This window comes from Trachemys scripta, chromosome 5, assembly GCF_013100865.1.
Source record: "Trachemys scripta elegans isolate TJP31775 chromosome 5, CAS_Tse_1.0, whole genome shotgun sequence".
NCBI classification, from domain to species: domain Eukaryota; kingdom Metazoa; phylum Chordata; order Testudines; family Emydidae; genus Trachemys; species Trachemys scripta.
The window spans coordinates 68,624,822-68,637,123 of NC_048302.1; the positions used below are offsets into that span (position 1 = coordinate 68,624,822).

General features: G+C 47.3%; 1 protein-coding gene across 13 annotated transcripts in view; it reads right to left on the reverse strand.

Annotated features, from left to right (window-relative positions):
* NEK1 (NIMA related kinase 1) overlaps nt 1–12,302 on the reverse strand; it is a 137,695-nt gene that overhangs the window by 98,569 nt on the left and 26,824 nt on the right. For all 13 annotated transcript variants that reach the window (XM_034770721.1, XM_034770722.1, XM_034770727.1 and 10 more), the window contains exon 12: nt 7,646–7,803. In XM_034770721.1, coding sequence (XP_034626612.1) covers nt 7,646–7,803 — 158 coding nt within the window. The remainder of the gene's footprint in view (nt 1–7,645; nt 7,804–12,302) is intronic.

The window sequence follows — 12,302 nt, forward strand, 5'->3', positions numbered from 1 at the left end:
TATTCTTACGTAATAACACTGCTAACTGGTATTTATGTACAGTAGAACCTCAGAGTGACAAACACCAGAGTTACAAACTGACTGGTCAACCACACACCTGCTTTGGAACCAGAAAAGACAGTTACCTTTTCTGTAACTGGTGTTCAAGATGTATTGAACATATGCATTCCACAATAGGTGTGCATGCTTGCCACATGCACCAGTGCCAGAAGTTCTTCCCCTAGCTGTACCCGTATGGGAGCGCCCCAGCGACCCCTGGCGTGGCGCATCCATGGCACAGTATAAGGGGCACTGCGCACTCCCCCCATCCTCAGTTCCTTCTTGCCAAACAACTCCAACAGAGGGGAAGGAGGGCAGGATGTGGAATAGACATGAGCAACACATCTCAAAAGAACACCAGTTACGGAAAAGGTAACCATCTTTTCTTCTTCGAGTGATTGCTTATGTGTATTCCACAATAAGTGATTCCAAGCTATAACTGTTGGAGGTGGGTAAGAGTTCACAAATTGTCAGGACAAAGCACAGACCTGCCAAACCCGGCATCTTTCCTGGTCTGGGAGACGATCGCATAATGCAAGGTGAACGTGTGAACTGAAGACCATGTGGCAGCTCTGCAAATGTCCTGAATGGGGACATGAGCTAAAAAGGAAGCTGACGAGGCTTGCACCCTAGTCGAGTGTGCCCTCACAATTGAGGGCGGAGGGATTCCCGCTAGGTCATAACAGGTACAGATGCATGAGGTAATCCAGTTGGAGAGCCACTCAGTGGAGATTGGCCGACACCTCATGTGTTCGGCCGAGGCGATGAACAGCTGTGAAGACTTCCTAGTCCAGTCCAGGTAAAAGGCCAGAGCCCATCTCACATCCAGTGTGTGGAGGCAGCGCTCTTCACTGGATGCATGTGGCTTGGGGCACAGGACCGGCAGGAAAACATCCTGACTCACATGGTAGGCAAAGACCACCTTTGGGAGGAATGAAGGATGTGGGCAGAGCTGGATCTTATCTTTAAGAAACACAGTGTACGGGGGCTCTGTCTAACTGACATGATCGCCACCAGAAAGGCAACCTTTCACGAGAGGTGCGACCAGGAGCAAGTAGCTAACGGCTCAAAACGGGGACCCGTCAACCGGGCACCAAGTTCAGGTCCCACTGCAGGACTGGGGGCTTAACGTACGGGAAGAGACAATCCAGCCTTTAAGGAATCGGCCAGTCATAGCATGGGAGAATACTGTGTGCCCCTGCACCGGCAGGCTGATATGGCTGCCAAGTGCACCTTGACGGAAGAGAGCACCAGGCCTTGGGCTCTAAGGTGAAGGAGGTAGTCCAAAACGAGCTGGATTGGGGAAGCCACTGGGGAAATGCCCCGCTGAGCCGCCCACTGGGAAAACCGAGACCACTTTGCCAAGTAGGCCCGGTGCATGGAGGGTTGCCTGCTTTCCAAGAGAATGCACTGAACCCCTTCCAGCACATCCTTACCTCCCGGTCGAACCATTGAGCAGCCACGCCGTGAGGTAGAGTGCTGCTAGGTTGGGGTGGAGGAGGCGGTCCTGGGAGAGCAGGTCCGGGTGGGACAGCAACGGCCACAGCGGGGCGACCATAAGGTTTGTGAAGGTCCTGTACCAATGTTGCCTGGGCCACGCTGGGGCAACCAGGAGGACCCTGGCCCTGTCCATCTTTATCTTTTCTAAGACCTGGCTGATCAGCGGAAAAAGGGGGAAGGCATAGAGAAGCTGGCCTGACCAGGATAGTAGGAAGGCATCAGAGATAGCTCCCACTCCCAGCCCCCTCTGGAGCAGAACCGAGGATATCGGTGATTCTGCCGAGTCGCAAACAGGTCCACCTGGGGAGTTCCCCACTCTTGGAAAACCCTGTGCACCGCCTCTGGGTGTAGAGGCCACACATGCTGAGAGGCAAGTCTCGGCTCAGGCGATCCGCCCACGAGTTCCGGGCGCCCTGTAGGTGGTAGGCAAACGTCGTGGGCTATACAGAAGTCTCACAGACGCTGCGGAGGCCTGAGGGCTTCCTGGCAGAAGGCAGAGGAGCAGGCCCCACGTTGCCTGTTGACGTAAAACATTGAGGCCATGTTGTCTGTGAGAACCCTGACCACTCTGCCATTCAGATGCGAGCGGAAGGCCACGCACGCCAGCCGGACCACCCTGAGTTCCTTGACATTTATATGCAGGGCAAGGTCCTGTGCAGACCACAGACCTTGGGTCTGAATGTCCCCCATTTGGGCTCCCCACCCCAGGTCCAATGCATCGGAGACCAGCTCCACCAACAGGGGCTTGCCCCTGAACGGGACCCCATGGAGCACGTTCCCCGGGATGGAGCACCATTGTAGGGAGGCGAGCACTGGCTCGGGCACTGTGAGGACCTTCTCCATCCTGTCCCGGGCCTGGGAAAACATCGAGGCCAACCACAGCTAGAGGGGCCCCATCCTGAATCTGGCGTGGCAAACCACATACATGCATGCCAACATGTGACCCAGGAGCTGGAGACACGCTCTGCCTGTCATCACGGGAAACCTTGTGCTGTGTCGATGAGTCCTTTCAGGGACTCGAATGTCTGGTGGGAGGGAGGCCCTAGCCGATGTTGCATCCAGGACTGCCCCGATAAACTCTATGCACTGTACCGGGACTAACAGGCCGAGGGTGGCACATGTGGACAGGAGGAGCATGACGTGATCCCACACCTGCAACTGGGAGCTGCCCTTGATCAACCAGTCTGAGGTAGGCCGCCACCACAGACATGCACTTTGTGAATACTTTGAATACCCTGGGAGCAGTGGACAGGCCAAATGGGAGGACCATAAATTGATAGTGCTCCTGCCCAACCATGAAATGGAGGAAACACCTGTGCCCCTCAAATATATGAATGTGGAAGTACGGGTCCTGCAGATCGAGGGCGGTGTACCAGTCCCTGGGATCCAGGGAGGGGATGATCGAGGCCAGAGAGACCACACAAAACTTGAGCTTTACTATGTACTGGTTCAGACCTCGCAGGTCCAACATGGGCCTGAACTCCCCTTTGGCCTTCAGGATAAGGAAATGGCAGGAGTAGTAGCCCTTGCCTTTGAACTTTGCTGGTACCACTTCCACCACTCCTAAGCCAAGGAGCCACCCCACCTCCTGCTCGAGCAGGGCCTTGTGAGAAGGGTCCCCCAGGAGGGACAGGGGCGGAGTGTGGTTGGACAGGGTGGAGGTAAACTGGAGGGTGTAGCACCGGGAGAGGGTGTTGAGGACCCAACTGTCCGAAATCAGCCACGACCACTCTGGGAGAAAAGCACACAACCGGTTGGAAAAGGGAAGCTTTAGTGCTGGTGGATCCCTGGTGTGAACTGGTAGGTTGCCCCCGGGCATCCTGTCAAAACTGCCATTTTCTTGCCTGTTTTTCCTTGGAGGCCCCAGGCTGGGGGGGCAGACCGGGACTGCCTCTATAGGCATTTTTTATAGTCACATGACTTTTTATAAGGCGGCTCGTATTTAGAATGGGTGGCCTGGGTGGGAGCCTGCTGCGGCTTAAACTTAGGTCTAGCCGGAGCTGGAACATAGAGGCCCAGTGTCTTAAGCGTAGTGCGGGAATCTTGCAGGCTGTGCAGCTTCACATCTGTCTGTTCCGCAAACAGGGCCTTGCCATCAAATGGGACGTCCTGCAAGGAGTTCTGCTGTCTGGGCTGTCCAGTGAGGCACAGGAGCCACGACGCCCTCCTCATGGACACTGCGGAGGCAGACATATCTGCCGCATCCGACGGTGCCTGCAGGGTTGCCCTGGCAGCCGATGTACCCTCCTCCACCAGAGCCTTGAAATCCTTCCTGTCACGCTCCTGGAAGGAGTCCTTGAATTTGGGCAGAGAGCCCCACAGATTGAACTCATACCGACCCAGGAGAGCCTGATGGTTTGCCACCTGTAACTGGCAACTCGAGGACAAATAAATTTTCCTCCCAAATAAGTCCAGCCTCCTTGAGTCTTTATTTTTTGGAGTAGAGGCTGGTTGGCCCTGCCATTCTCTGTGGTTGACCGACTTGACCACCAGGGAGTTGGGAGCGGGTGTACAGATATTCATGCCCCTTGGCAGGCACAAAGTACTTGCATTGCGCCCTCTTAGAGATGGGGAGCAAGGAAGCCAGGGTTTGCCACAAGGCATTTGAAATTTTTGCCACCCCTTCGTGGAGTGGAAGGGCCACCCTGCCCGGTACCGAGGTGGATAGGATGCTTAAGAGGGAGTCCGAGGGCTCCCCCACCTCCTTGGCCTGAAGGTTGAGGCTTGATGTCACCCTTTTCAATAGTTCCTGGTGGGCTTTAGAGTCCTCTTGTGGAACAGAGGGGGGAGGGGCTGTAATCACCTCATCAGAGGAGGGCAAGGAGGTGGGCGCAGTACTTTGCGTGTCTACCAGTACCGGAGGACCCACCACTTGGTCGCCCTCCGGGCACGGCACCAAAGATGTGCATTCCACCGACTCCTTTCTCAGAGGCTAGAACAGGGAGGCCGACGGCCGTTCCGAGGTTCTGGCCACCGAGCGAGCCCCCACCGGGGACTGCGTCAGGGGCCACAGGGCCCTTTGGAACCACGGTGCTGGCCACGGAGCCCAGTGCCACTGCACCTGCTGTGGCACCTGGGGAGGAGGCTGTTCAGCCTGACTGGCCTGTCCCATCGATCGACGACTACGAAGGGAGGCTGGGCTGGCGTACGACCTGCCGCTGTCCCTGGACCAGGAGGAGTGGCGGCATCGGGAACGGTGCCGACTACGAGACCGTGATCCCGATGTGGACGAATGGTACCACCGGTAGCAACTGCTCCGTGATCGGCTCCGGCAGGCGGATCTGTGACGGCGATCAATGCCCATGACTGCAGGAGCAGTACCATGGCAGGGTCCTGAAGCGAGGTGACCAACGAGAACGGCATCAAGGTTCGTGTTGCGAATGACTACGGTAGCCCCTCAGAGACAAAGACCTTCGGTGTCATCTGTCTCAATGGGGCCTGCTCCTCGAAGCAGAGCGGTGCGTGGAGCCCCTGTCTGTCTGGGTTCCGACTACCTGGTGTGGGTTGATGGTGACCAGCGTGGACTATGCACGGGATGGTCGCTGAGCAGCGAACAGCGTCGGGAACATTCCCTTGACTGCAAACGATACTGAGCCAGGGGCAACTGTGGAGATCCCAGTGGTGGCTTGCCTCTGGACCGCAGAGCCACCGTTGGCGGTGCCCCAGTACAGGCATGGACATAACATCCCGGGCCACTTGCAGGGCCTCCTGCGTGGAGGGCATCCGGATATCTGTGGAAGTCTGCTCCGAATGGGCCAGGCTACTCCGCTCGACCTGAGTCGGAGGCCTAGAGGCTGATGGGAACTAAGGACTGCCCAACATGGGTCTAGCTTCTCCTGGGGTTTTGCTCTGGTGCCACAGCGGAGAAGGCCTCTTCTTAGCCTTCAATGCCGACTCCATCAGAATAGCCCCGAGGCGAATGTCTCTTTCTCTCTTGGTCCAAGGCTTGAAAGACCTGCAAATCTTGCAGCGATCGCTGAGATGGGTTTCACCCAAACAGCGTAAAAAGTCCATGTACAGATCACTCACTGGCATCGGCCACCTATAAGTGTAACACGACTTAAAACCTCAGGCACGGGGCATGCCCCGGCTTCAGCGCACTAAACTAAACTAATCTAACTACTTCAACTACAGGCACTACTACATTGAATGAACAAGAGTTCTGTAGGGAAGCTTCAGACAAGCTGGAGCAGAGCAGTTCTGAAGCACCTTCACTGGTGGCAAGAAGGAACTGAGGGTGGGGGGAGTGCGCAGCGTCCTTTATACTGCGCCATGGAGGCACCACTCCAGGAATTGCTAGGGGGGCTCCCCTACGGGTACTGCTAGAGGAAGAACTTCCGGCACCGGTGCACATGGCAAGTATGCACACCTATTGTGGAATACACATGAGCAATCACTCGAAGAAGTATGCAATCAGGCAGCAGCAGAAACAAAAACAAAAAAGTAAACGCAAATATAGTATGGTACTGTGTTAAACAAACAAACGAGAGTTTAAAAAAAGATTTCACAAGGTAAGGAAACTGTTTCTGTGCTTGTTTCATTTAAATTAAAATGGTTAAAAGCAACATTTTTCGTCTGCTTAGCAAAGTTTCAAAGCTTTATGAAGTTAATGTTCAGTTGTGAACTTTTGAAAGAACCACCATAACAACATTTTGTTCAAAGTTACAAACATTTCAGAATTACGAACACCCTCCATTCCTGAGGTGTTCATAACTCTGAGATTCTACTATATTTAGAGATATGTGCTCTTCTGTTTGTTGGAAAAGGGTCATGGTTTTGTGATATAATTTTGTCCCCTTGGCTCCCTCTGTTCAGGCAAGCAGATATTTAAAACATATACTTTGCCTGTCACTTTATACAAGATCACAGTCAATCAATGAAAGAAGCAGGAACAAGTTCTAGGAGATAGGATATCTCCATTAATTTATGGCTTTGCCAGATGTATCTATCATTCTGGCCCCATGCCACACCATATTGCCAATTTTCTTCTAGAAACACATTTTTATCCTCCTCCTACTTTTCAAATCCATTATTAAGATCACAAATTCCATTAAAATTTCATACACCGAATTTGGTTTTGTTCACAAAGTCCAGTGGTACCCCCTTCAAAACATATGGAACCTTTTAAAGAATAATCAGTGGAAAGGACAGTCTAACTAGCTTCCTAATTTTGTTCTGCCAGGATTTTGTTACACCCCTCCATACAAATGCAGTTGCTTTAGAAGAGGATCTACTCATTTAGAGATACCTTCCTCCTCAGTCTAGTTCAACTTCTGCATTCTCTGAAGAGCCCAGTACATTATGGACTTGTATTGTGTATTAACACAGACAATTTGCTTAAATGTGCCATCTGTTTGCCAGAAGCTGGGAATGAGCGACAGGAAATGGATCACTTGATGTTCTGTTCATTCCCTCTAGGGCACCTGGCATTAGCCACTGTCAGAAGACAGGATACTGGGCTAGACGGACCTTTGGTCTGACCCAGTAAGGTCATTCTTATGTTCTTATCTACTGATCACACTGTATGTTTAAAGTTTGAAAGTGCTGAATATGGAACAAGTAAACTTACTAACAGAAAGAAATAGATCTGAACATCAAATGGATTAACCAGAAAAATATCTAAGTAATAATACCAAGCTCTTATGTAGTGCTTTTCCATCAACAGATCTCAAATGAAGAAATAGAGGCACAGAGAATACTCTGAATAGTGACTATTAAAAATAGTTCAAGGGGCTCTGCAAACTTCACTTGTAAGTTACTGTATTCCTAAGACGGTCTACCACAAAATGAGGTTACTGAAACCATTCAAGCTGCAGCAAACTTAAGTAGCGTTCCAAACCAAACAACTGATAGTATTCTCCCAAATTCTGCAACATCTGCTTACAAAATAAGAAGAAATAAAACAAGGCATATATTTGGTTTACCTAAATGCAACTATTTCCTGTGTAGATGTGTGTCAATAAAACAGATGTAAATGAAAACCAACTATAATAGGATATTAGTGGACTAGTATTTTAAGTAGCTTAAGTAAGGTAAATCAAATTAGTTAATGAAAACAAACTTCTGGAATTATGTACCTTCATTATTACCACTCCTGTGCCCTCACCTGTCTAAATTTAGCTAATGGCTTCTTCTCATGAAATTTTTTAGATGCGTCACCAGATTTCTTGATCATTAAAGGCACTCCATATTTTGCAGCAGGTTTAGTAATTTTCTGAGCTGGCACAGCTGAAGCACAGATTTGTCCTTGAGCTGGTCTTTTTACTAAACAACAAAGGAAGAAATATGAATTGTTTGTCTCAGAGTTAAACTTACATAACTGGTCTTCTTTGGATTTGTTGCAATGCTCTGTCTCAAGTTACCTGACCTGTTATCAAGACAAAAGTCTCAGACTACATTCAGAGTATTCATTTGAGAAAGGGGCACAACTTCACTCCAAGCCTTCCCCACTTTCATTAGACAACTACCAAAATAGCATCTTCTTCACAGTTGAGATACTTCCCCTCCAAAAAGTGAAAATCATCTCCTCTCCCCACAGAAGCACAGCAAGAGAAATTTCCAATACCCAAAACGCCCGGCCTAGGACACAAATGTGCTCCAGTAGTGTCTTTGCAAGTCTTCCTCTCCCGCTCCAGCAATTTAAGTTGTTTGAATAAATTAGATGCAACTGTATGAAGCTCATAGGATACTCATTTACACTGGTCTCTACAGTAGTTGGGCTTGCATGCAGGACCAATACTAGAATATATTTTAGAACATGTACTATTTTGCCAACAGTCAAAATATGCTTTGGTTGAGATATAATTTCTTTGAACATTTATTGCAACACTGTATAAAAGGTTTTTTTTTGTTTTTTTTTAAAAACACACAGTTGCGTCTGAAGAGGTCCAGATATCATCTCTTTTTCCTACCAAACACATAGTTTAAGAGAGCTGTGTTTGCTATGTGTTTGGCGGGAAAAAGAGATGATCTTATCTAGGTCTCTTCAGACTCAAAAGTGCCCCTTAAACTCTACCAAGTTTAGAAATTTCGACTACACAAAATTTCGAGCAGAAAGAAATTTCTTACCTGCAGTTTCTCTCCTCATTCATAACAAATGGGTAATGCTTCTCATCTATGGAATTCCTATAATTGTATTCCTGTCATTTATCAGATTACTAGGGTGGGCTAAAACAAGGACAGAGACTACTAACAGAATGAAAATCATCATGTACAAAAATTCTCATTCTGGTAAACAGCTTCTCCCCTCAAATCGTAACAAATGTCAAGTAGCAGATGTGATTCACAGAAGTTGTGAGGGAAGGAAAAAGCAAAATTTTAATTACTACAATAGAATAATAAGGAGAAATAGAAGTTTTCCCATATAAAGCAAAAGTCTCATAATTTAAGGAATTACTTGAACTCTGTAGCACCTTACTACCAAGTAATACCTTCACAGAGAAGCGGACACCTTCTTTGCAATTCTTCCTTCGATGAGTCTCTTCCCACAATACCATTAGAAACATGTGGAAGGTCCTTAATTCCCTCTATGAATGGTCACCCAGATACCTGACATGCAAACTAGCACAGTATTTTAACATCTTGCCTACAGCAACTTTGAAAGCTTAAGCCACTGGCATTTTGTATGGAACAGCATGAACAGGATACAAACGATGTGTGCTTACTTGAGATATCTTTAGAGCTCTAGGAATGACCATTTGTGTAACCTTCCCAAAGGAGTACTTAAGATTGGAACCAAATGATGGGAGAACTATTTCTCAAGAATTGTGTAAAGAAAAAAAAAAAAAACTTACCTTGTGCAGAAAGATTCCTGGAGCTAGAAAAATAACCTTATCATCATGATAACTACAGTGTTAATACATAGACAAAGCAACTAATTCCAAACCTGTCTTTTGGAGATAATGGTGACTAGATAAATCTGCACCTGGCTTTCCTAATCTGGCTAGTCTGATGAATTTTGACATCTGATACTAAGATGGGGAGTCCAATATACCTGTATAAAAAGCTGCCAGGGCTGGGTATTTGTTTTTTTGGGGTGACTGGTTGTATGACTCCAATCAGCCATCCTGGAGAAACTAGTATAGCTCAGATGACCAGAACTTTGATTGTTATTAATTAGTAGTAGTAATAATTACAGGCCAGGGCCACTGTGTTGAGCACAGTACAAACTTAACAGAGAGTCTATGCCCCAAAGTGCTTACTGTTTCCCTTCAAAGGAAAAATAAAATGAGACAAAACTCAGCCAGGAAATTTCATTCATTGAGCTGGTCTCATTACCAAAGTATATTAATGAGAACAACAGAGTCCCTGCTGAACTACACTTCACTTTTAAGGCCCAAGCTGTTAATCATAGGTGAACCAGGTGCAAATGAAGGAATCTCTGCTTCAAAAAGGCTTATTGTTATTATTAAAATTGTCCAACACATAGAAAAACAAACTGTTGAGCAATAGTCAACATGGTTTCTGTAAAGGGAAATAATGTCTTACTAATAATCTATTAGAGTTCTTTGAAGGGGCCAACAAACATGTGGACAAGGGGGATCCAGTGGACATAGTGTACTTAGATTTCCAGAAAGCCTTTGACAAGGTCCCTCACCAAAGGCTCTTATGTAAATTAAGCTGCCATGGGATAAAAGGAAAGGTCCTTTCATGGATTGAGAACTGGTTAAAAAGACAGGGAACAAAGGGTAGGAATTAATGGTAAATTCTCAGAATGGAGAGGGGTAACTAGTGGTGTTCCCCAAGGGTCTGTCCTAGGACCAATCCTATTCGACTTATTCATAAATGATCTGGAGAAAAGGGTAAACAGTGAGGTGGCAAAGTTTGCAGATGATACTAAACTGCTCAAGATAGTGAAGTCCAAAGCAGACTGTGATGAACTTCAAAAAGATCTCACAAAACTAAGTGATTGGGCAACAAAATGGCAAATGAAATTTAATGTGGATAAATGTAAAGTAATGCACACTGGAAAAAATAACCCCAACTATACATACAATATGATGGGGGCTAATTTAGCTACAACAAGTCAGGAAAAAGATCTTGGAGTCATCGTGGATAGTTCTCTGAAGATGTCCGCGCAGTGTGCAGAGGCGGTCAAAAAAGCAAACAGGATGTTAGGAATCATTAAGAAGGGGATAGAGAATAAGACTGAGAATATATAATTGCCCTTATATAAATCGATGGTACGCCCTCATCTCAAATACTGCGTACAGATGTGGTCTCCTCATCTCAAAAAAGATATACTGGCACTAGAAAAGGTTCAGAAAAGGGCAACTAAAATGATTAAGGGTTTGGAACGGGTCCCATATGAGGAGAGATTAAAGAGGCTAGGACTCTTCAGCTTGGAAAAGAGGAGACTAAGGGGGGATATGATAGAGGTATAAAAAATCATGAGTGATGTGGAGAAAGTGGATAAGGAAAAGTTATTTACTTATTCCCATAACACAAAAACTAGGGGTCACCAAATGAAATTAATAGGCAGCAGGTTTAAAACCAATAAAAGGAAGTTCTTCTTCACACAGCGCACAGTCAACTTGTGGAACTCCTTACCTGAGGAGGTTGTGAAGGCTAGGACTATAACAGAGTTTAAGAGAGAACTGGATAAATTCATGGTGGTTAAGTCCATTAATGGCTATTAGCCAGGACGGGTAAGGAATGGTGTCCCTAGCCTCTGTTTGTCAGAGGGTGGAGATGGATGGCAGGAGAGAGATCACTTGATCATTGCCTGTTAGGTTCACTCCCTCTGGAACTGGGCTAGATGGACCTTTGGTCTGACCCGGTATGGCCTTTCTTATGTTCTGTTATCTTTCTGCAGATGCAGCAGAGGTTCCTTGGCTGTTTATTGAGTACAAAAAGCTGGCCTTCTGGGCCTGTGAAGCATGATTTAACCTCTTACTTTATGTGGACTGCCTTAAAGGGCAGTAGATTCTTCTTTGCCTGGCACATGATTTTCATTGCCTCAGAGGAACTCTGATCTCCACTTACTCCTAATCTAGACTAATTCTTAAGATAAAGGTAAACTTGGAGGCACTGCCATTGCTCCATCTCAAGCCAAGGGCAGTAGAGAAGGAACTGAGTGAGGGTTGGTCCCACAGTGCTATGTAACAGCCAGGGATGGCACAAGATGGGGCCAGCGCATGTGCGAACCAACCAGGCACTGCTACTGAAATTCTCTGATCGCAGGGATGCAGATTCACCTGAAGTGGAGCATCCACAAGGACACTCCTCAAAGAAAAACTCCCATTTTAACAATATAATGAGAGTCAGAAGAAAAGTTTGTTGGACCTTAACTCTGGGATGCAGCCTAAGATTAAAGCTGCTACACCTCGGAGACCCTGCATGACCATACTGTGCAGAAGCTGGAACCACAGACGATCCAATCCTGACTGACCACTGGGAGAAGTCTGTTTTATGGGGAGCAATGAGCATCAGATCCTTTGCATGTGTATTCTGTTCATGAATTGCTAATAAATATAGATTAAGGGTATTACTGTGTGAAGGCTCTTTCACAGGGAAAAGGTTCAGCTAACCCATGGAGGGCCACCAGGCCCGTGGAAGGGGGAGATGCCCTACATTGTTCTGGTAACAGTGTTGTACCAGAGAAATTAGAGGGTTAGATCCTCAATGCTGCAGTGATTCCTCTCATCTGGAGAGAGTGAGAGGGGAGCTGCAAGATGAAGTCAAGTCACTACTGCATAAAAACAAATAAAAATTGAAGTTTTAAGACAAAAAGCAATTGGGGGAAATTGAATCACCAACTTGTT